Source organism: Anabas testudineus, chromosome 4 (assembly GCF_900324465.2).
Source record: "Anabas testudineus chromosome 4, fAnaTes1.2, whole genome shotgun sequence".
Classification (NCBI taxonomy): domain Eukaryota; kingdom Metazoa; phylum Chordata; class Actinopteri; order Anabantiformes; family Anabantidae; genus Anabas; species Anabas testudineus.
Window position 1 is genome coordinate 221126 of NC_046613.1, and position 24276 is coordinate 245401.

The window sequence follows — 24276 nt, forward strand, 5'->3', positions numbered from 1 at the left end:
CCTTCTTTGTAATCCCAGTGAAAAATGACACACTTCCTCTCAGAGTAGGTAAGATACACAGTATATAGATAATTTGCTCTCTTCTGTGAGTAGCCAAAAACAGCTAGGGCATACTTTTAAAGTTTGTACTTCCTCACCACATTCTACTACTTCCTACAACAGTGGCCACTTTTGCAATTAACTGCTTTTCTTTGTTTGTTTTTGTAGTTTATACGCAAATTAAAAATTGAAAATTAAATTTTAATTAAATTTTATTTATATATTATTATATAGCGCCAAGTGACAATATCAGTCATCTCAAGGCACTTAACGGTGTTTAAGACCTTACAAAACATATCTATATATAGAAAACCCAACAACCCCAGTTGAGCAAGTACTAGCAAAAACACTGGGCAGGTTGGTAGGGTCGGTAGCTGCACCCTGGAGACATACAGCAGAGGATACCTGAAGAGGATTACATAAAGATGAAGACAGAGAGGAGAAAGCACAACTACAGGAGAGAGAAAAGACAATGTTAAAGACATTTAATTGTAGCACTTGAACGGATAGATGAGAGTTTAGGAGGGTGGAGGATAGAGGAGAGGAGGTGGGGGGGGCATATATAGAGAAGAATCAGAGACACTTTGTCTAATCATATTCTTACCTTAGATGACTTTGTATTGGCCTCAAGTAACACTATGAGAAATGTTGGAGTTATCTTTGACCAGGATATAATAATAATAATAATAATACATTTCATTTAAAGCACCTTTCAAAACACTCAAGGACACTGTACAATCAACAATAAATCAACACAATAAATCAAAAACAGACTATACAAGTAAATCAACACAATAAATCAAGACTATATAAGTACAAAAGTAGATTATATCTCCTGTACTTCATACCTAAAATACATATCTAGAACTGCCTCTTTGAGGAAATATTGCGAAAATTAGGAGCATCCTGTCCCAAAGTGATGCTGAAAAACTAGTCTATGCATCTGTTACTTCCAGACTGGACTATTGTAACTCATTATTAATAGGATGTCCCAATAACTTCTTAAAAAGCCTCCAGTTAATCCAAAATGCTGACATGTTTCTCCTACATTAGCTTCTCTCCATTGGCTCCCTGTAAAATCCAGAATTTAATTTAAAACTCTTCTACTCACGTATAAACCACTTAATAATCAAGCTTCATTTTATCCTTATTAACACCTCATAGTTCTGTATTTTCCAGGCAGAACTCTGTTCTCAGAGTGCAGGTTTACTTTCCTAGAAAAATCTAACCAACATTTGGTTGGGAGGCAGACACAATATACAATATAAAGAGGGAGGCAGACACCCTCTTTATATTTTAGACTAGACTTTAAACTTTTTTTTTTTTTTGTAAAGCTTACAGTTAGAGTTGATTCAGTTAGTTATGCTGCTATAGGTCAGTCTGCTGGGGGACCTCTACTCATACACTGAGCTCCTCTCCTCTCTCCTTTCTCCTTTATCAATTCAAATGCCGGATAGATCTAAGGTTCCCAGGTCTGACAGAACCTGTGCTGCAGTTACAGTGCCGAGTCATAAAACGGACATATTCAAAAGAACATTGAATGATTTAAGTGTATATTCGGTGGAAATGTATGCCATTGTATTGGCATTGCAATGGATAAGTACTGTACTGTACAGCATTAGGTTCAGTTCATCTAAGAACAGGCAGGTTAAAACTGCTGTCATTATACTCAGAAGCTGTAAGTCAGGGTATGGAAATTAGATTTGTGTGGACACCTGCTCATGCAGGCATAACTGGAAATGAGAAAGCTGATAAATTAGCCAAGCAAGGTCTTGATCAAGAACACATGGACATTGATTTTAAACTCATTAAGTCTCCAGGGAGGAGACAAGTGTGGAGTGTGATAAATAGAAAGTGGCTGCACTGCTGGGACCAGGAAGGGAAGACATTTATTTAGGATGCAGAGGAAAGTAGGATACAGACAGAGACAGAGTATGGGGCACAAACAGACGGGAAGAAGTGTTTTTTAAGCAGACAGGAAGAAGTGTTTTTTAACCAGACTACAAATAGGACACAGTAATTTAAACAGTGCATTAGATTTAATAGGGAAACGTGACACTGGGATGTGCAGAGAATGTCAGGAGCCAGAGACTGAAACATGTTATGCTGAGATGTAGGAGATACAACCATAAAAGAGAGGTCATGATGGAGGACTTCAGGAGGAGAGGCTTGCAGGCAAATTATTTAAATAATATTTTGAATAGTAGAGGCTTGGATAGATTAAGTGTCTTCAACATCGTAAGAATGTCTGAACTCATGAAGAGACTTTGACTAAGGCAACGCAATAAGTATCCTACAGATGGCAGCAATGCAACATTTTTGGATGCCGGCTGCCTTAAAACTCCACAGAAGAAGAAGAAGAAGCCGCATTCAGATGTGTCTTGTGACATGCTAATGGGGAAGTAGTTGAGGTACACAGTCGGATATAAAAAGCAGAGGTACAATCGCAGTAAGTTTTAGCAGGGGTTAAACCAAATGCACGCTTTTATATATAAGGTCCATATAACGGACTTTCAGATTTAGTTGGGACCCAGTTCACTGGCGACTGTCAAAAGCGTCAGTAGTTGCTCGTAGTTACCTATGTAACCTACAAATATGTGCATCAATCTGTTTCATTTAGGGTTAGCATCTAGGCATGCATATTCCACAATTATATTAATGTATTGGTGGTGTAGGAGCCATTTTCAGTCTTGGGATAACTGGTGTGGTGTGTGGTTCACTTTTGGGTCCACTATATGTCAGTAAACATAATTGGGTTCAATTCGTATAAGGAACCATCACGCAGCTGGTGTTCCTAGACGGCCAGAGCAACAGTTTTTGACCACTTTGCTTTGCTTCTCTTTGTCCACTCCATGTTTTGACGCTTTGCCCCCCCCCCCCTATGAAAAGTAGCCTATACGTATTATGTTTTTGACTCTAGACACTTTTTTGTGTCATGCTCAATAAATAATTCACTGAAAACAGCAGAGCAACCATGGACAATATATTTCAGTACGAGCGCGTCAATTACTTTTTTTCCCGTCTAGCAGCCCCTCATTGGCTTTATGTTTAGGCTTAGCTGCTACAGGTGGTAGACATCGTTAATGTAGCAGTTGGGAAATATGGAGCCGTTTTTACCCGCTTTATGTATAGATACAGTAAGTTGTTAATACATAATAATGTAGTGAAGTAAAAATTGTTAATTGTAGTGAGTGTTAACTGTGTTAATTGTTAATCTCTAAAACTACAGCATGTTCAGTATAACACTTGTTCCTGGTGCATTTCTACTTCTGTAAAGCCAATGAGTCTTAATGACAGATGTACTGTACTGAAATGCTGTTTATTCCTTGTGTTCTCTAGGTTGACAGAGGTGTTACAGAGATGCCTGCTCGGGATTTGACAGAGGGATGGCGACCTGCTCATGTGTTGCTTCTGTGGACTCTGATTAACATATCTGGTGAGTGAACATTCTGTAGCTGCACTCTAAACAATTGTTATTTCATACAGTAAAAAGTAACTGTAAATACTAATATTATTTACAATTTAATTAAACATGCTTTGATGTTACCATTCCATAATACCTGTGTAATTTGCCATCTGTGAGCATCCGGAATGATAGAGGATTGTTTTTGACTGTTTCTGTCCTTCAGATTGCAGGGTTAATTTGTTTGCACCTGATGCTGTCACACTTGAGGAATACTCTAAAGCCAACATCACCATTACTTCCAAGTAACAAAGCTCTTTTTTTTTGTGCTGCTTTGCTCTAGTCTGTGTGCTTTGGAGATGAACATTAGATTTCATTTGTAGAACTGCATATGTAAAAATTATAATAATAATTACATAACTTATTGATCCCCGTATAATAGTTGTAATAGTAATAGTTGTTAGAAAGCTAACAGACAGTTCTTGGTGTAACATGTTCCTTTTCACAGACGGGAAAAATACTCTGCAATGCTGGTTAGGTTTTGAGAGCAAAAAAGATAATCTTTAAAAAGGAATTATATAAAGACAGTGGCTATATAAGCTACAAACTTTTTTTTCAGAAAGTTAGAGACACATTGTAAATATATTATATTTTATGGCAAACCTGGAAGTAAAGAATTTAGAATAATAACAAATTATGACTTGTAAACAAATTTATAAATATTTAAGATTTTGCACAGTTTCCTAAAAATCTAATGTAACCAACTTGCACTGACTATTTTAACTTGTTGATGTTTTGACAACAGCTGTCCGGATACATGTTGTTCACATTGAATTTTTGTGTCTTTTCTTAGTTCGTCTTTCAACCAGTCAACCGTGATTGTGTTTAATGTCACCTACAGCTCCAAGTTAAACTACTCATCTATAATCACAGTGCCTGAGAAGGTAAGAGATGTTGCAGCAGTCATACCTACACTCTCTATTTAAAATAAGTGATAAGTGAGTGGACTCACGTTTACCATACAGCCACTATATGTGGTACTTCTGCACCATCTACCGGGCAGCACACTCCTCGCCTGGTATGATACTTGTATCCACCACTTTATCTAGGCAGTACAAGAATAACCTCAGAAATAGCCCTTGCTGTACCCTGCTTGATTACTTTTGATTTACCTTTTACCTACCTCTACCTTACCTACTTTATTATCTTGACTAGGAATAATATTAACCACAAGTCCAGTTGGCCAGTCATTTCGTTCCTGCACTAGGGTTACAACGTAAGCCACTTTCTCAGTTGACTGCGGTCCAAGCTACTTAGAACGCAGGCTGGTGCTTTCTGTGATTTGAATATGTTTGTTTAATATGATTTTAATATTGCTGAAAATATCTGCTTCCTTTTGTGCAAATGACAGTTCTTTCATCTTCAGCCTTTGCTCGAGCAGCTTCAGTTGATGATGAGATGAGATGACTGGAGTGAAAAGAGCCAGAATATCTTGATCTTGTCTCTAGGGTGTCTCCAAAGCTTCATCTGCAGTTGCCATGATTGATGAGCCCTTTCTGATCCTTGATGTACTGACAATTTAGCTTTAGAGTGTGAAATGACAAATGCCTTTTCACATTTCTGCGCTCCCTGAATATGGGTGTCCAGTTTGGCAGAAAAGGAAATGGTTCCCCAAATGAGAAACAAGAGTTGCTAGTTTGGGCTGTTTGTTTGCCTCCGAAATGAAAAGATCGTAAAACTGAAACAAACTAAAAAAAAAAAGAATATATAACTCAACCAATCTGAAAACAACTAAATACGTTTTTACAATGTTAAGTTATATAAATCAGTATTTGTATTAATGGGCATATAATTACTTTGCTCTATAGAAATCAAGATATGATTTCGCATTTATCTAAATAACATTGTGCTACTCTGTTAGCATGACTGACCTCTGACCAAAACTCAAATACAGCCAATTTATGTGTTTTTACTGTGCCATTTACTGGGTGGCACATTTTGTAAAGGTCTTAAACTTTTACTCTGTAAAGTGTATTGATATGATTTTTTTTGCCTGGCTATTTATTATTATTATTTTCACTATTATACTGCATTGGTTTTACCCAAAATGTAAATAAACCCACTCACTGTTTTAATCACACCCTTGATCTTGTTCTGACATACGGTGTTGAAATTGATCATTTAATATTTTTTTTTCCCCAAAATGTCTCTTAGACCCTATCCTGACTAGACTGCTCAAAGATGTCTTACCTCATCAGCGCATCCATATTAGATCAGATCAATCTATTTTTCCTAACAGGCTATGTACCACAGGCTTTTAAGGTTGCTGTAGTCAGACCTCTACTCAAAAACCCCACTCTGGACTCAGAGTAGGGTTCTATCCAATCTACCCTTTATCTCTATTCTTGAAAAGGTAGTTTTGAAGCAATTATGTAACCACCTGCGCAGGAATAACTTGTACAAAGATTTCTAGTCAGGCTTTAGAGTACATCTTAGTGCAGAAACAGCAATGGTAAAGGTCACTAAAGATCTTCTATTAGTATCAGACAATGGACTACTCTCTATACTCGTCTTGTTAGATCTTAGTGCTGCATTCGACACTATAGATAACATTTTATTACACAGACTTGAACATGTCATTGGCGTTAACAGAACAGCGTTGAACAGCACTAAGCTGGTATAAATCGTATCCATCAGATAGATTTCAGTTTGTGCATGGTAATGATGAGTCTTCCATGCACCCAAAAGTTAGCTACTGAGTTCCACAGGGTTCTTTGCTTGGACCAATTCTTTTCACTCTATATTTGTCTTCCTTAAGCAATATTATTAAGAAACACTCAACACACACAAATTTTCATTGCTATGCAGTTGATACCCAGCTATGTTTATCTATAAAACCAGAAGAAACTAATCAATCAATCAAGCTTCAAGCATGCTTAAAAGACATAAAGGCCTGGATGTCCTCCGGTTTCCTTCTCCTAAATTGAGACAAGACAGAGGTTATTTTGTTTGGTCCTAAAAATCTCAGAGACACCATGTCTAATCACATTCTTACCCTAGATGACTTTGTATTGAAATCTTGGGTAGGATATCTCGATTAATTTCTACATAAATGAAATCTCCAGAATCAGAGTGAGGGTTTACTTGTGGTTCCTAGAGTTTCTAAATGTAGAATGGGAGGCAGAGCCTTTAGCTATCAAGCTCCTCTCCTGTGAAACCAGCTGCCTGTTCAGGTTAGTGAGGGAGACACCCTCTCTACATTTAAGACTAGATTTAAAAAGACTTAAAACTTTTCTTTTTTATAAAGCTTACAGTTAGAGATTGCTCAGATGACTCTAAACCATCTGTTAATTATGCTGCTATAGGTTAGTCTGCTGGGGGACCTCCACTCATACACTGAGCTTTTTTCCTCTCTTCCTCTCTCCTTTCTCCTCTATCCATTCAAATGCCACCATTGCAGTTGCTCTTTTCCTTGTGATATCTTTTGCATCACCTTTATGGAAGAGTGGAAATTGTTCAAAAAAAAAAAAACCTAAGAAGTCCTGTTTGTAGTTTGCAATTAGACAACGACAAAGCAATTATGTGAAAGTTTAAAGCGCTCTTTAAAGTGCTCTGCTCAGATTAATCCAGAATTGAACTTTTTGGTCAATATGGAAAACTTTCACTTCCCACACTGAAACATCGCTGTAGAAGCATCATGATGTGGGAATGGTTCTCTTCAGCAGCTTTAGGAAAGCTGGTCAGAATTGATGGAAAGCTGAATAGAGTAAAATACAAAAATAAAAGGAAATCTTAAATCAAATCTGTTAGGATCTGGGACAGAGGGTTTACTTTCCAGCAAGACAATGACCCTAAACATATAGCCAGAGTGATAATGGAATGGTTTAGATCAAAGCATATTCACGCGTTAGAATTGTCCAGACCTAAATCAAACTGAGAATCTGTGGCATGACTTGAAATTGCTGTTCACAGACACTCTCTATCCAATCTGACTGAGTTTGAGCTATTTTTCCAAAGATTTTATGTGCAAAGCTGGTGGAGATATACCCCAAAAGAATTGCAGCTTGAATTGCAGCAAAAGGTGGTTCTACAAAGTATTGACTCAGTAGGGTTAAATCCAAATGCCCGCCACAGTTTTCAGATATTTATTTGTAAAAAAAAAATGTGAAAACCATTTATCATTTTCCTTCCAGCACACAATTATGTGTCGCTTTGTTTTGGTCTGTCACATAAAATTCCAATAAAATACATTTACATTGTGGTTTAATGTGAAGTCGTATAAGCATTTTTGCAAGGCACTGTAACAGGAAGTCGAGTTGCCATGATTTTACGTCAAGACGATGTTTTATCACAGCAACTCAAAATGTGACTCTGAATGTTTATGGCCCCTGTGTGCCTGTCTGCATTCCTGGGAACATTTGAGCATGATCCTGATGAGTCAGCCTACATGGTGTAAACTGATTGGGTTCCAGCTACTGCCTCATGCTACCTGTAGTGACAAGAACACTAGCAAAACACAAAATCTGAGGAGAGTCTGTCAGAAAGGATTAGGAGAGATCATTTGGACAACACATACAAACATATAGAAATACACTTTGGGTTCTTTTGCTTTTGCCTCTCCATTGCATTTTATGTCACTCTCATTTGCACAAAATGGACAGATTTACTAAAGTTTAACTGACTTGGTGATGATTACGTAGAAAAGTAGTAAAGTGTTTGAGCAATGTAGTGCTGTTCTAAACTAGTCTGGAAACAAATAGATACAGGTAGCACGTCACTAATCCTTGCTATAAAGCCCAACTCTTGTCCAAAAGAGATATTAAGATATGTGAAATACAAATAACAGATGAACCACATGTAATTAGTGTCACTGAAAATTAACTAATAATTATAATTAGAAAATACTGTTGCTGACTAAACTCTCTTAAGTTTGTTTTTTTCTTGTTTTTGTTTAGGTACTTCTACCAGTGAAGGAAACCTCTGTCAGTTTCACTGTGACAGGCCTTGATGTTGGTCAGGTGACTACTTACCTGTATAGCAACAACACAGACCTCAACGGGTAGGCATTTATACCTGTGGTTAATGCATTGAAAATGCAGTGCTGGTATACCCATCTCAGTACCTGAAAGAGACAAAATCCACAAAAACATAAACTCAGAAACCCATAATGAGGATTCACCACACTGTGTTAGACAAATAATATCAGTTTTAGTACACAAGTACATTTTATTGAATGTCATTTAAGGAACAACCAACTTACATATAATTTCTTCTATTCAGAAATTGATCCTTAAATTAGTAGTAATAAAAACCAAGGCATCAGTGAAACTGCCTTGCTTTTACTGTTCCATTGGAAAAGTAAGCCTAGATAAGTAAATAAGCTATTTTTCTCACATAGACTTGCATGCTCTCACTCTCAGTCACTCTGAACCATGGACGCTGCAATCATGGGAAATGCACTGTAACCATTGGATTATCAGTGTACTTGGGCTCAGACTGTTTTTGAACTATTAACAGCAACAGGTGCTTTTAATGTTGTGGGGGATGATGGTCAGCATGGTCAATCAGTGGCTCTGCAGCAATGCACAATGCACTACATTTTTCCCATGCTGACCTTTGTCTACTACAACACCACCAGGTTGACTGGTGTATATTGCATACTGCTGAAATTCTATGACAATAAACCTTTCTTTAAATCCTATTTTATATGATGATGATGCTACTGTATATTACAATGGTATATGGCTACGTTCCAGTTTCTTTGTGTCTATAAGCCTGAATCTCTCTCGTCTAGTTTGCCTGTCAGGATCAGCTTTATGGTTGTCCATAGCAATGCCCTGTCAGTGATCAGTCAAGTGATTGGATGGATTTACTTTGTGGCCTGGTCAGTGTCCTTCTATCCACAAGCTTGGGAAAACTGGAGGAGGAAAAGGTAGATATTAATGGCATAAATTCATTCAAACATGAGCATGTTAATTATGTTAGTAATAATTTTATGTATTGTTTGTTATTTATTAAAATACAACACATTAAGTAATCCAAAAGTATTGAAATGAAAAGACCAGTTCATTTATGTTTGCCGTACACTGAGCAACATTGCATTTTAGGTGAATTGTCACAATTTCAGTTTTTCACTTTATTTGATTTGCATTTCACCTAGATACATTAAACAACATAGAAAATGGCACCAATTGAATTAAGTGATCCCAATAGTAAGTAAGTAAGTTGTGAATATGCATTGAACATTTGACTGACAAGTGTTTCTGGTTGCTCAGGTGAGCCATGAGAGATTGATTGTTCAAACAATTATGAACTCTATATGCCTAACCTTTGTAGACTGTATTTGTTGTTAAAAAAGATAAATCTAAATGAAACCATGGTGTCTACAGGAGAAAAGCAAGCCTGGAATCTAGGAAATAAGGCATAACAATTAATGGCAAAGCACAAACATAGGGCTAGCCAATACAATAATTTTGAATGTCTTGAAAATAAAAGAAACCACTGGTGTACTGAGAAATATACACAAAACAGATGGGCCAAAGAAAACAATAACAGCTAATTACAGAATCATTGTGACAGCTGTGAAGAAAAGTCAGTGACTTCAAGAAGCCTCACAAAGCAGCGGTGACAGTATCACAATAATAACAAAAGTGATAAGAATGAGAAATCATGTTGGAGTTAGCAAAGAAAATATACAGAGATGAGTCAGAAAGGTTCTGGAACAAAGTTTTATGAACTGATGAGACCAAGATTAACTACCAAAAGTGATGGAAAGGCCAACATATGGTGTGTGGAGCAGGAAAGAATCTGCTCATTATTCAAACCATAATTTGTAACATCATAAGATCTTTAATGAAAACATGAAGAAACAAAGTGAAGGTAGTGTCTTAGCTTTGGCTGCCATGGCTGCTTCTGGAACAGGCTTATTAATCTTTATTGATGATATAACTCATAATGATAGGAGGCAAGTCAGAGTTGTACTAAAACATCTTGTCTGTTAACTTACATAGAAATTGGGATGAGCTTTGTAATGCAGCAAGTCATTAATCCAAAACACAGGGATAAAGTGGAAGACTTTTAACTAACTGACCTTCTGCCTGGAGATGTCAAAAGGAGATACTAACAATTTTGATGCAGTTATTGCAAACAAGGTATTTGCAACCAAATATTGAAATGTAGATACTGTCATTTATTGAATTAGGTATCTGTTCCTATTAATTTGCTCACTGAAAAATTGGTTAATCTCATACAAAATGTGCTATGTTCTATTTTGTTTAATGTCTATAGCTGTAAATATCATAAAATAAAAGCTGCAGTTCTAAACTGAACTGTCCAGTGCCTGTTTCCATCCATCTTTATACTAAAATGTTTTCAGTGTACAGCAAAAAAATTGACATTTTAATACTTGTGGAGCAGAATCACACGCGCAAGACACATAATAAAATTGTTTTCAGTGTTGTAGGTCTCAACTTTGACTTCCTGGCTCTCAACCTAACTGGCTTCACTGCATACAGTGTCTTTAATATAGGATTGTTCTGGGTGCCATATATAAAGGTAACTTTCTCCTTTTTTCAAATGTTTCTATGCTGTTTGTAGACATGGAGATAAGTTTTGCCAGTAACATTTAGTGCTAATGCATTGAGAGATCTTTCATGTGATATGAAATCACTTCATTTATCATTTAGTCATTTAATCAACAGAACAAAGATCTTTAATGTGTTTTGAAGAGGTTTCGTGGAAATAACATCCATTACCTCTTGGAAGAGTTCTATTCAAACAGACGAAGTGCTTAGCATAGCTAAAATGCCATATGATCAAACAGGGAGGCATCTTTTCTAAAGGTCACATGAGACCTGTCTTTTCTGTCGGACTTGATCATTTGACAGTCATGCTCATGTTTTTCTATTCGGAAACAATTTCCCATCTTAGTCTGATTAGGTTCCTCTCGTTCCTCCCCTCTTGTTAAATCTCCTTACACTTGAAGTAAGGGATAAAAGTTTAGAAACAAGATAATTACTTGTATAGGTTAATTAATGCTAAACAATGCTGACGATTAGCACTTTGCTTTGATGTTTTCCTGCTCGATTTAGATTTTTGCTTGCCTTGTTTTTTACTTGTAATTCGCCAAATGACTAAATATAAATGTACATGAAGAATTTAGAACACATCATTATTGGCTAAAATTTTGTACGCCTTACCTTTGTTTAGAACTATAATGGATTTTGGGTGATCCATGTACAGTTTAGAGTCTAATGTCTGCTATTTATTATGTACCTGCACTGTAGGAGGAGTTTCTGAAGAAATACCCTAATGGAATTAATCCTGTCAGCGCCAATGATGTCTTCTTCAGTCTTCATGCTCTTCTTCTTTGTTTGGTTTATGTAAGCCAAGCTGCTATCTATGAGGTGTGTCTTTAAAGAATAGAAGCTTGTGGTAAAATTGAATTTAAGTATTCTCCTAGTATTCAGGAAAGTGCATCTTTCCCATTTATTTTGATGATGTTTATTTGTGTGCTTTGTGAATTAAATATAATAACCTAAAGATAATATACACAATTCAGATGCATGCTGCAAGAACGAGTAAACATGCCTTCATTCTTTAGAAAATAATTGGGTAATTTACTTTGGTGTGCAGGCGGAGTATCCTTTTTATTGTCCTAGCAGAATCATTCACTGTCCAAAAAGTACATTGGTATAGTATAGCTGATTGTGTACCCAATAGTAACGTTGTGGTTAAAGGTAAAACAAGCTTGAAATTTCAAAATCAGCAATGGTAGTAAAACACCCTGATACCAAATGTATTTATTTAGTGTAGCTAAATGAGTGGGATGAGACAGGAGATACATTTGCTGAGAAATTGTGGGGAAGATAACTAAGGGAGGTATGGAAGACATACAATTACAGGCATATAGTTCATTTAAGTAGTCACGTTTTTCAGTTTTGTTATGTTGCAGTTTGATACTACAGTTGTTTAAATTATTGTTGTCTCATAATCTACGCTTAGTACCCCATAATTACAAAGTGAAAACAGAATTTCAGAAATGCTTGAAAATGTATTAAAAAGAAAAAAAGAAATTAGGCGTAAGTAATCAGACCCTTTGCAACAATAAATTTAGCATTTAATTTCTCTTTATTGTTGCTGAGATGTTTCTACGGGTGATTCTACAACCGTTCAAAATTTATTTAAATGATTATCGTATCAGGCTGCCACATAACAAAAGTGTAAAAAGTGAAAGGGTCCTGAATACTTTCTGAATGCACTAAACATTATACATTTGTTATTGTTGGGAATTCTCATAAAGACAAAAATACAATGAATCCAATTAAAGTATTCACTCAGGTACTCACTCCAAATAACATGTAACTCAGTGTGCTCAAAGACTAAAATAAGCATACAGAGTGGAAATGTGGCAGCTCATCTACAAATTCAGATGGACATGTCTCTACAAATATTATTTAAGCGATTATAACTTAAAAAATATAGATTCTCAACTCTTAATGAAAACCAAAGATTGATATGAAATGAAAAATGCTTGTGTGTGCTTTACTTGTCAGTGGATAATCCTTTATTGAACTCTCTTCCAGAGAGGGGGACAAAAAATCTCTTGGATGGCCATGTTTTTGTTACTGATTGGCTGGACATTTGCCTTGGTCAGCTTGTTTGTTGCTGTAGCCAGAAAGATCACGTGGTTGGAATACCTCTACAACTTCTCCTACATTAAACTAGCAGTTACTCTTGTCAAATATGTGCCACAGGTAAGCTAAATGCATACAAAAAGAAAATTAAAAGAAACACCTGCACAGTATAATTCATGCAATACACTACTGTAGTAATGCAATGAATTCTGTTTTTGTTAAATTTCATTTAGGAGTCAGTAGTAGGCACAAGCCATAACATCAATGCAGACGACAGATTGGAATCACGTCAGTAATTCAAATGTTTAGATTGACTGTTTTGTTATTGTGCATTCCACGTAACGGTAGCTTTCATAGTTGGTTGCAGACTTTTGTTGCATGTCATACTAAAGCTAATACTACATACTAATTGAATAATTGAAGAAAAAATGGAAAATCGATAATACCATATACAGTTAGGGTGCTAACCAAAAAAATATTTGTTCAATATCATCCATTATTGCATTTTAAGTTTCACCACTGAAAGATATGTGGCTGTGTTTTCAGGCATACATGAACTACCGAAGAAAGAGTACTGTGGGGTGGAGTATTGGTAATGTGTTGCTGGACTTCACTGGTGGAGTCCTAAGTGTTCTACAGATGATCTTACAGTCTTACAACAATGGTAACCACTATAGCTTATGCTATTTTAAGCTTTATGCTACTTTACAGAATTATGTAGACTTATGTTGAATACATTTCACTGACATTGCATTGCTTATCTCTCAGTCCTTTGTGGAGATCAATATGTTCTAAAATCAGTCAGAATCAGTCGGAAAGAAAATAACCAAATAACAGACAGCATTTAAAATATTTTGTGTCCACTATGTTCACTATGTAAGTCAACCCTTGCATTTAATAACCAGTCAAACCTCCTTTGGCAGCAATAACCTCAGTCAAGAAGCTGCAGATAAAACCATGTTAAGGAGGAATTTTGGACCATTGTTCTTTACCAAACTGCTTCAGCTTTACTGTACTTATTTTAACTAAGCGGTATCCCTTTAAAATTACACGATGTGTATATGACGTACTAAGAACAATTAAAGGCTGTGATCTAAAGCTTAACCCTAATTTCTTCTGTCCTTCAGCTGACAGACATGATATTACCTTGTTAAATTGCTTGATAAACTTGGCAAATCATTTTCCTTTTATTGATGGCAAGCTTGGCAGGGCCAGAAGCCATGAAGTAGACCTAAATTATGATGCCTTCCACCATACATACTTACATACCATCCATCCATCCATCTTCTTTTGCTTATCCATTTCCATTACACTTACATTTAGTCATTTGGCAGATGCTTTTATCCAGAGCGACTTACAAGGTACAAGGCAAGCAAAATATCTTGAACTGTTTCTGTTTCAAAAGGTGTAAGCGCAAGATATTTTTGTAAGATTTAAGTGCAGACCACAAGACGTCAGTCACTGGGAGAGTGCAGTGGATGGGAAGGATTGTAGACCTGGATAAGGGAGTTCAGGTAGGAAGAGAATGGGCAGCCCTTGATAGAGGGCCCTGGACCCCTTACTCCAGGAACAACCCCCTATCTTCCATTAAGAGGAGTTTATCCTCCCCACTGTTGTCAAGCAATGCTTAAGTGGGATTGTTAGATTTTCTATATAATTCTGTGTACAGTTATGTCTTGTAAGGCCTTTTATTGAAAGTACCTTGCTTTGGCATATATTGAATTGAATTGAATTGAATTGGAAGTCTACAAAGCTCACCCTAGGGAGGGTATGATATTTTCGCGTTGCTATACAGTGACCTTTAAACCATCTTAGTGTCATCAGTGGCACTGTGGGGTCTCATGTTTCACTGTAGCTTTACTTTAGGCATCGTGTTGTGTAAAAGAAAATACATGAAAATCTTTTTGGCATCAGCAGATGAGTGTTGTAAATGGCAAACTCAAAACATTTGAGTAGTAGTAGTAGAAAATGTCAAATTACCAAACCACATGCATTTAACTGTGTAGTTGTACTGAAAGTTGTAAGTTGAACTAAAATCCTGTGTACACACAAAAATTCGAAAATGCATAAGCATTCTTTTCACCTCAATTATAAAATGGCAGATGCATTTGGTTCTGTTTAATGATTCTAAGTTAATGCACAACTGAGTCTACTTGCAAGCCCCATTTTCACTCTCAAAGCTGTAGCAATGGATACAGAAATGACCTAAATCAGGTGTTTACAGTTGGAGTGGTGCATAATCCTTCACTCTTGATGAAAAGAATGGCAAAAAGGGCAGTTAACAACTGTCAGGTCAGAGAGGTTCTCCTAATAATATTTCTCATTTCACTGATGATCACTGTAATAATAATGACATTAAAATTGTTGTAGATGTAAATTAAAACAGATAATCCGAAGACAAGCTCTGTGCCATAGGTTGCTGTAACAATACAGTAGTACATAGGTTGTGTATTTCTTCAACTATGGCATCACTGAGATGAACAGTTAATCAGCCGTAGATAATCATAAAACTTGCACTATAACTTTATATACTATATATATTTATATACTGTTAAATTATGTTAATATTTGATTACACCCAAACTGCACAGTTTTATTAATAATTGAAAAATGAAATACGGTACATACCCCTACATGTGCACATATAAATGCTTCAGTGTATATATATGATTTCACACAACTCCTATAACCCATAGTAACAGACCCACACACATATTAGCAAAATATAGTTCAGCAAAAGGCTGGGTCTAGTTTTATTGGTATTTGGTTATAGTGATGATTTACCTGAAGATGTAGGTAAAAGTAAAATTAGGATACAAACAAAGTGATCACAGCTTATCCTGAGGGAAACGTGGATTGATACATGTATTGAGAAAATGTAATTAGTTTTATGAACTGCACACACATTTTTTCATGACAAATGGCATGCATTATATACTTTCTGACTGATAAAGCATGCTGTTTGTACTAATAATTGTTTTTTTTTTCTCTCAGATGAGTGGGGGCTGATATTTGGTGATCCTACAAAGTTTGGTCTGGGTCTGTTCTCGGTGGTGTTTGACATCCTCTTCCTGGCTCAGCACTACTGTCTCTACAGGCATTCACAGCAGTATGAAGTTGTTACAGAAGAAGAAGATTGATGTTTGTGGATTAAATGTCTCAAAAGACAGTCACAAGGGAGCATGTGATAGTTTTCTACCAATCAACAAGAATTAGCACATCTGATTAACCAAGAAATGATTTAATCTGCTAAAAAGAAGTCATGGTTTTTCCCAACTTTGATTTCCATCATCATATGTTTCAGAAAAGCAGGTTTATCATATACATACCCAGCTGCAAACATACAGATCCTGAGATACTGTAGAAGGAACATACAGCCTTCTACAGCATCTCAGGATATATACCTTTTTTTAACCATTATAAAATGTATAAGAAAAGCTGATGTAATGACAATTTGTATTACTGTTATACTACACACATTTACTTGACGTGACTGTGTTTAGTGTTATACAGATCTGATGGTGCTGAAACTGGATAAGAAAGAACTGAACAGACTCCTGCAGTACAATCCAGTGTCACAACAAACCTACTTTTAATATGTGTGTAATTTCTCCTAACAACCTGCTAATTAATACACTGACTGCCTCCAGTGCCCAAGAGACAAAATACTCAGTTGATTTTCATGCAATTTCTCAAACTAGAAGTGTGTATTTATTGGACAGAATCCTGTATTATTCCAATCCGGAAGATATATGTGTAGGAAGAGTATGTGAAGGTTTATCAAAAGAAATTCAAGTCAGGTATCTCTATCAGTGGGATGACAATCAGGTGCAAGTTGAATCTCAACCTTGATTATAAACATCTGGTTGTCACAACATAAAATTTGAAAAGTTAAAAAAGTTGAACAAAAGAGATTTGGTGTACATGAGCTGTCACTATGGTGACAGCTCATGTACAAATGCAAAATGTTTAACACTATTGTTACCCTACCCAGGAAAATATCACAGAGCTGTGGTGTGCATGAGTTTACAAGGAACCCCAGGGTAACATCTATGAAAGAGAAGCCTTTAGCTATTACAGTGTCAAGAAAAACTGAAGGGAAAAATTAGCAATTTGCATGTGGAGAGTCAAAGTGGTCTTCAGCAGAATTCAGGCAGTGCTTCCTCCATGGTGTCCTGCCATGGATACCATGACTGTTCAATGTTCAATGTGCGTATGGTTAACTTGTCAAGGTACGTCTACAACACAGCTCTATTCTTGCTACATTGATTGGACTCTACGTTTGCTAACATTTGACTCCAGCTCTGTTTAATGACAAAAGAAGCCTATTGTTTCGCTTTTTTCTACCATTACTTCTGTTGTGATTTGGCGCTATGCAAATAAAATTGAAATTAATACTATAACTATATTTATTGGGTGTGGTCATTAAAGACATGAGTGATGATGACTGCTTGTGTTTCATCAGCTTCGAAATATTGTCTTTGTTGATATGGGTGACTTTGGTCAATGTCAGATTGCATTTTATGACCAGAAGTAAGTAAGTACTTCAAAAGTAAGTTAGAACTGTAGTTCCCTGTGAGTCAAGTGAAAAACGATGAATCTTTATCCTGACCTATATATACAAGCCATATATGCTGCCATCCAGATATCTTTTTAATGGAAGATAATTTGCAAATCTTTACCTTATGTTTTCATTTATATTTTGCACAGCATCTAAGCTTTTTTTTTTTGATAAAGTTGTAAAACAGAATTTATTTCAAAATAATATTCTCTACTTAACATGAAGAGGTACAGAAACTTATGATGGAAACAAGCACCATAATCCCTGTCTATAAATTTTTAATTTAAATTAATAAATAGCTCAGGGGTATTTTCTTTCATTTGAAACAAGGGCCACAGATAGAAAGTGAATTGTTATACATATGGATTGTCTTAATATCAATATTGGATGGTTGTTTTCTATTCTGTGTGCCTCACACTCACTCTATTAGTGCAACCATGCTGCATTCATTTCACTTGTTGCATGTATAGCATAAGTAAAATACAGTTGCAGATTACAGCCTGTGCCATCATTTTCAGTTAGAGCCCAGACTTTCCAAATTAAAATATTATGTAGGTAATTAAGGTAGCTTCAGCTTTTGTATGAAGAGAATAAAGAAAGAGACTGAATCACAAACTACACAATTTTTGTTAAAAATTGTTTAAAATTCCATCATGCATTCGCAGTCTGGGTAACACAATGTGTAGATTTGTGCCATGGAACCAGTTATTCTGGAGGACTGGCAATGTTTTGTTATAATTTCTTAGTTACAATTTATTTGAAACCAGTTACCAAAGCCTTCAGTTGTAGAGATAATTAGTTTTCAATAATGAACTATTAAAGAATGAAGGACATTGTGACAATGTTAGGGGACTGATGTCTAAGGTTTTCTATCTGGGGAATTTGAAACATACATAAAATAAATTTACAGCAGGTAATAATAATAACATACTTTATTGATCCCTTTCAGGAAATTATGGTTGGCCAGACACTACACACCGGCACTACTACAGGGTTTAAGTATCTTGTCCAAGGACACCTTGACCTTGACAATTAGCCAGGAGAAACTGAACCACTGACCCTGGGGATTATAGATAGCTAAACTACTGCCACCCCAAATAAACAAGGGAATATAAATGCTCATTAATACCTCTGCAAACACTAATGATACCAACACTGATACTGTTATAAATCTGGTTTCATTGCATTAATAAATTAATTATTTAACTATGTTAAAATGGAGCATATAACTAGATGGATTAAAGAAAGTTAAAAAGCTGACGTTCTTTTTATCCTGAAACAGTAAGAGAAGGAATGTAGTGACCCTGACAAAACATAAAATGTGGATACAACTTTGCTAAGTCCTTATATTCATGTTCCTCTAATGTTTCAGTCATATTTTTTGAAAAAGTAAAGCTTGCAATTATAGTACTGAAAAGGAATATAGATATTTGTGTTTTTGACTAATCTAATTTAAATCACAGATCAACTTCATCATATATAAAATGGCTGGGTAAAGCTCTTGGCCCTGATGTTGGTCTGACCTCAGTAACGTAAAGCAACAGGGATGCCTAATATGAAACATTAAGTTATGACTTGCAAAAATAAAAGAGCATTGGATAACATAAGACCTATTACCTTCCTCAATAGGGATTATAAAATTTATCTCAACACTTAACACTAAACAACTGACATTTTGTTTTTTTCCTTTCAACATTTTGTCCTGAAACTATCACAACATCTATAAAAACATATCCCTGCCCAAACTGTAGACAGTGTTTCACAGTACATACAGTATAGTTTGTTGTTTTTATTGTTTTCTATTTACATCTAATTTGTTGTATAAATATAATACATAACTTTCATTAGAGGCATCAAGTCATTGCATACAGAAGCTTGATCACAATATAGTGAAGCACAGAGGTTGGGGGGATCTGCAAATTTGATTGGCTGTGAGAAAATCAAGAGGGGGACATATTGGTGTGTACTGAATGAATGAAAAATCAAAGAATGGCCAGTAAGAAGGAGGTCAGTAATCAACATTCATCTTGGTGACTCCAGTCTTTAGCTAAATTCTTAGCTAAAGACTGGATAAATAGACAGCTGGTTGGTGAAATGTAAAAAAATCTGCTGTGGTCAGCATGTCACCGTGACATACGCTCAGAACATCTGATTCCTCTAGAGGTCAGTAAATATGCAGATTAGCTCAGAGTCTATAACTAAAAGCCAGTCCAGATGACTCGGACCAAACATATAGAAATTATATGACGATCTTGTAATGTGGTTGAATGTAGAATGAAGCCTTTTAGGTCTGGTCTACCATCAGAATATTCTAGCTTGTGTTATGTCCAAGCAAAAGACAGTGTTTAAGATTCAGATGATGGGTGGAAACCATTAAGACATGGAGGGCAGGATGGTAGATGGATAAACTAATGTGTTGATATGAGGGGGCTGCATACAGAAAAAGTCATATGCAAGTGAAACTGAAAAAACTGAGTTGGGGCCGGGGGGTTCATACATTCCCTGACCACTTCATGTGTAACATCAGTCTATCTTTATAAACTGTTGCTGTTTGTTATAAATAAACCTTTTTATTTTACTAATTGATACAAAACACATTGCATTTTCTGTCCAGTAGTATTCCAGAACAACAATATGGTCATGTATAAAGCAGTGAATCATTGGGTTCTGGGTGCAAGTCCAAGTCCAAGCACTGCTATTTGCAGGCCATCATGCTCTGCTCAGGCGTTGTTGATTATTATTAGAGCAGGGCTTGCTGTCTGATGACTAGTCTCACACATTGTACCCTGCTCAATTGGCTTGGCGAAGATTCGCAGAGTGTTAAGGTTGTAGACTCCAGCCTTTAGGAAACAGGCTCGCAGAGTCAGACACAGCTCCTCTTGAGGCTTCAGCTGCAACTTGTACTGGGTCTGACCCACCCAGGAGAAGGAGCTGTGGACATCCAGAGACTCTGGGCTAAAAAAGAGATAGAAAATATGTTTTTACTTAAGACTATGAAAAATTATACTGATATCTTTTCAATGTCAGACTGCAACGTCTTTCAAAATAGAACAGAATTTTACAGCATGGAATTGTGATTTTGTGAAAATCAGTGAACATTACATACAAAACAAAGAATAGGAGAGATTACAGAATGTGATTCTTTTGATGAAAAGTTTATGAATTATAAAATGTAAAAAAAAAGGTAAATGGTCTGCACTTACATAGCGCTTTTCTACCTAACTGGTACTCAAAGCGCTTTACACTGCGTCTCATTCACCCATTCACACACACACAAGCACACACACACCGATGGCAGAGCTGCTATGCAGCTGACCTGACTCACCGGGGGCAACTAGGGGTTCAGTATCTTGCCCAAGCATACTTTGGCATGTGACGTGGCAGCCGGGAATCAAACCACCAATCCTGCGATTGGCAGTCAACTGCTCTACCTATTGAGCCACAGCCACCCCTTTTTAATTATATCTTTCCTTAGCTCCATTCTGCCTGTTAAGAAATGTCTTTTTCTGGACTCTGTTTAACTGTAGTGCACATTTTACTAAGACCCAGGGACACACCTCCCTCTGGAATTATGTTTACATTTATAAGAAAACATCCTACAAATTTCCATTGCTATTGATCGATTGATAGATAATACAGAAGTTATTTTGTTTGGTCCTACAAATCTCAAAGACACTAGATCTATTCACACTCTTATCCTTTGCATTGGCCTCAAGTAACACTGTGAAGAATCTGTGAGTTATCTTTGACTTTTACTTCATACATTAAAGAAATATCTAGAATTGCCTTTTTCCACCTGTGGAATATGGCTAAAATTAGGTCTATCCTGTCTCAAGTTGATGCTAAAAAACTAGAGTTTCCAAATGTAGAATAGGAGGCAGAGCCTTTAGCGATCAAGCTCCTCTCCTGTGGAACCAGCTCCCAGTTCATGTTCAGGAGGCAGACACCCTCTGTACATTTAAGACTAAATTTAAAACTTTCCTTTTTTATGTGAGTGCAGTTACTGTCCCTACCAACCTGCCCAATGTTTTTGCTGCTTGTTGTTTTCTGTTGCCTGCTGGTCGCATCTCTCTCTCCTTTTTCCATTCACCCCAACCGGTCGAGGCAGATGGCCGCCCACCCTGAGCCTTATACACACATCATTTGCTATAACACTCACCTTGTGCTTTTGTGCCGTAAGTCAATTATGACATCCACCTGAGCCAACGAGCAGTTGGACAGAGTCAAAGTAACTGGCACCACACAGAGACTAGAGACAGAGAGAAAACCAGTTTTAATAACAAATTGCTTTAAAAGCTTATATTATATATACTATATTACAAAAATATCTGGGCTTTTTATGAGTTGGTTTAGTTTATTCCTGTCTGCTGAAGTGAGGTCACTGCCCAGAATATGGCTGATGCCACAACAGAGTCATAAAACATTAGAGAATGACAATTACAAAACTCATAGCGTCATATTAATCTAAAAGAACACTGCAGGGCTAGATTGGGAGCCTTTACCTATCAAGCTCCTCCCCTGGGGAACCAGTTCCCAGTTCAGGTTCAAGAGGAAGACACCCTCTCTACTATCAAGACTAGACTTAAAACTTTCCTTATAGTTAGAGTTGACTCAGGTGACTATGAACCTTGATGTCTTAGTTATGCTGCTAGACTTACGTCTGCTGGGGGTCCTCCCTTGATAGAGGTAGGTAATGGGCCATCTAATCTAAGTATAGTTCTGCTAGGTTGTCACCTGTGCTGCTAAATGGGGATAGGTGGGGTTTTGTCCTTAAGGTCTAAAAGTTACTATGTAGTATCTGGAGATGATTTTGTGTCATGTAAATCTATGTTACTGATGAGACTTGTGTGTCGTACCTATCCTGGACAAATGGATGTGTGTAGGTCTCAGGGTAATGCAGGTTGGTTTTTATGAGTTGAGACAGATCGGCAGAGGGCAGGACAACTGGAGGAGGCAGCTCTGATTTAAACTTGAGTAGTACCATCTCCTGAGCTTCCTGACAAAAACATACACAAACACACTCAGTCATTACAGTCTACAACACTTGCTTTAACACATCTTATTTATAGCTGCATCCATTTTCATATTATATCCTAAATAAGATATGCTGTCCATCCAAAAGAAAGTCACACACTCTAATATTTTGTTGGACCGCCTTTAGCATTTGCTGTGGCATTGTTTCAATAAGCTTCTGCAATGTCACACCATTTCTTCCCATCCAGAATTGCATTAATTCTTTACCAAGATCTTGTATTGATGATGGGAGAGTTAGATCGCTGCATAAAGTCTTCTCAATGGGATTAAGGTCTGGACTCAATCCCTGTGTGAAAATTATGTGTCATCCTCCCTCCCTTAACCTCCCTTAACCACTCTTTCATAATATGAGCCGGATCAGGGAAGAAAAAAAAAAACGTTGATGGTATAACCTGGTCATTCAGTATATTCAGCTGACATATCATAGCACTGCCCCCACAGGCTTGTACGGTAGGCACTAGGCATGATAATCATTTCACCTGCCTCTCTTCTTACCCTTATGCGCCCGTCACTCTAGAACAGGGTAAATATGGACTCATCCCTCCCACCCACTATACAGTGTGCTGGCTGGACAGAGGACTTTACAATTCTGGCTCCCTCTGTAAGGGGGAAGGGAACTGACTATCATCAAAATTATTATTTATGTAATTCCACCATTATTATTGACCTCTTTTTATCCATCTTTACATATTCTGTAAGTAAAATTACTGTTAGTAAATATTGATGTCATTTTGTAGTTGTGGTTCCTTTTCTTTCTGTCTGAATTGAGAGCAATTCTAACTAGGCAAAACAATTTCCCTCTGGGATTAAAGTTTTTTGAATATTGAAAATCTTAAAGCTGTCTCTGTGGGAGCTGTGTTACTCAAGAGAAGAGTACCATCAAATGTACACTTCCCACTCTGCAGTACTTGTTCAACAGAAAGTACAGAAACAGAGCTAGTAGGATTTTTAATCGTCTTCACCAACTGCTATGGTGTTTAAATGAAAAAATGTGTGACAGGAGGAGCTTCTTGATTAGCACAACACCTCTAAATAAAAGCTCTGTGTGCATGTACTTACTGACCTCTTTGAGAGTTAAAGAACTGCATTCTTTGCCAATGGTCTGCAGTGCTACGTGTAGTTGACCTTCAAGGATCAGCTGTTTGTTGTCTTCAACCACATAAGCCTAAAGAGACACACATCATAAACTGGAAATTAAAGCTGTTGAGTGTCATTGAAGTTATTACATCTTCAGCTGTGTTACTATTAAAAGTAACTTCGTGTGAAAAGGTCAACCCCATGGTCCCTATTACTATACAGCCTCTCATTACCAGGCCTGACCTTTGACTTAATGGATACATTTTTCACAGATGGTAATTGTGTACATATATAACAACCTTGCTTGGTTTACCCAGATATTACCAAAGTAATAAATGGGATATTGTTTCAAAATAAGTAGAATTGGGACAAAACAAAAAGTGCACCCCATTGACAAAACTATTAGCCTTGATGGAACAGTTACTCAGAATATGCCATTATAAAAACCATTACAGGGCAATCACCTATTCTGGTGAGAATAGCTACGACCAACTTACTTCCAATGTTGCATGGAAAGACATAATTCT

At 36.6% G+C, this 24276-nt stretch overlaps 2 protein-coding genes across 5 annotated transcripts in view; one reads left to right on the forward strand and one right to left on the reverse strand.

Annotated features, from left to right (window-relative positions):
- Positions 1–2373: 2373 nt before the first annotated feature.
- Positions 2374–17485, forward strand: ctns (cystinosin, lysosomal cystine transporter). Of its 4 annotated transcripts, XR_003297908.1 has the most exons (12): positions 2403–2488; positions 3379–3475; positions 3669–3747; positions 4296–4386; positions 8398–8501; positions 9237–9374; positions 10897–10996; positions 11728–11847; positions 13027–13197; positions 13311–13365; positions 13624–13741; positions 16072–16206. XR_003297908.1 is itself a non-coding variant. In XM_026345921.1 (11 exons), exons 2-11 carry the CDS (start codon positions 3400–3402, stop codon positions 16215–16217), a joined length of 1143 nt encoding a protein of 380 aa, XP_026201706.1. In that variant the 5' UTR covers positions 2374–2477; positions 3379–3399; the 3' UTR covers positions 16218–17485. The 4 variants fall into 4 exon arrangements, 3 of the variants coding, with proteins under 3 accessions (XP_026201706.1, XP_026201707.1, XP_026201705.1); XM_026345921.1 differs by lacking the exon at positions 13311–13365 and having other exon boundaries at positions 2374–2477; positions 16072–17485; XM_026345922.1 differs by lacking the exon at positions 13311–13365 and having other exon boundaries at positions 4344–4386; positions 16072–17485.
- Positions 17486–18555: 1070 nt separating this feature from the next.
- Positions 18556–24276, reverse strand: part of trappc8 (trafficking protein particle complex 8) — a 41293-nt gene continuing 35572 nt past the window's right edge. The window contains exons 26-29 of the mRNA XM_026346424.1: positions 23736–23837; positions 22495–22634; positions 21798–21887; positions 18556–20593 (exon numbers count right to left, since the gene is read on the reverse strand). Coding sequence (XP_026202209.1) covers positions 20359–20593; positions 21798–21887; positions 22495–22634; positions 23736–23837 — 567 coding nt within the window. The 3' untranslated portion in view covers positions 18556–20358. The remainder of the gene's footprint in view (positions 20594–21797; positions 21888–22494; positions 22635–23735; positions 23838–24276) is intronic.

Bases quoted from the DNA above. Each gene is read 5' to 3' on its own strand.
- ctns (XM_026345921.1), top strand. From the start codon at position 3,400: ATGCCTGCTCGGGATTTGACAGAGGGATGGCGACCTGCTCATGTGTTG. The intron at 3,748-4,295 runs GTAACAAAGCTC...GTCTTTTCTTAG, and splicing joins AACATCACCATTACTTCCAA to TTCGTCTTTCAACCAGTCAA. The intron at 13,742-16,071 runs GTAACCACTATA...TTTTTCTCTCAG, and splicing joins CTTACAGTCTTACAACAATG to ATGAGTGGGGGCTGATATTT.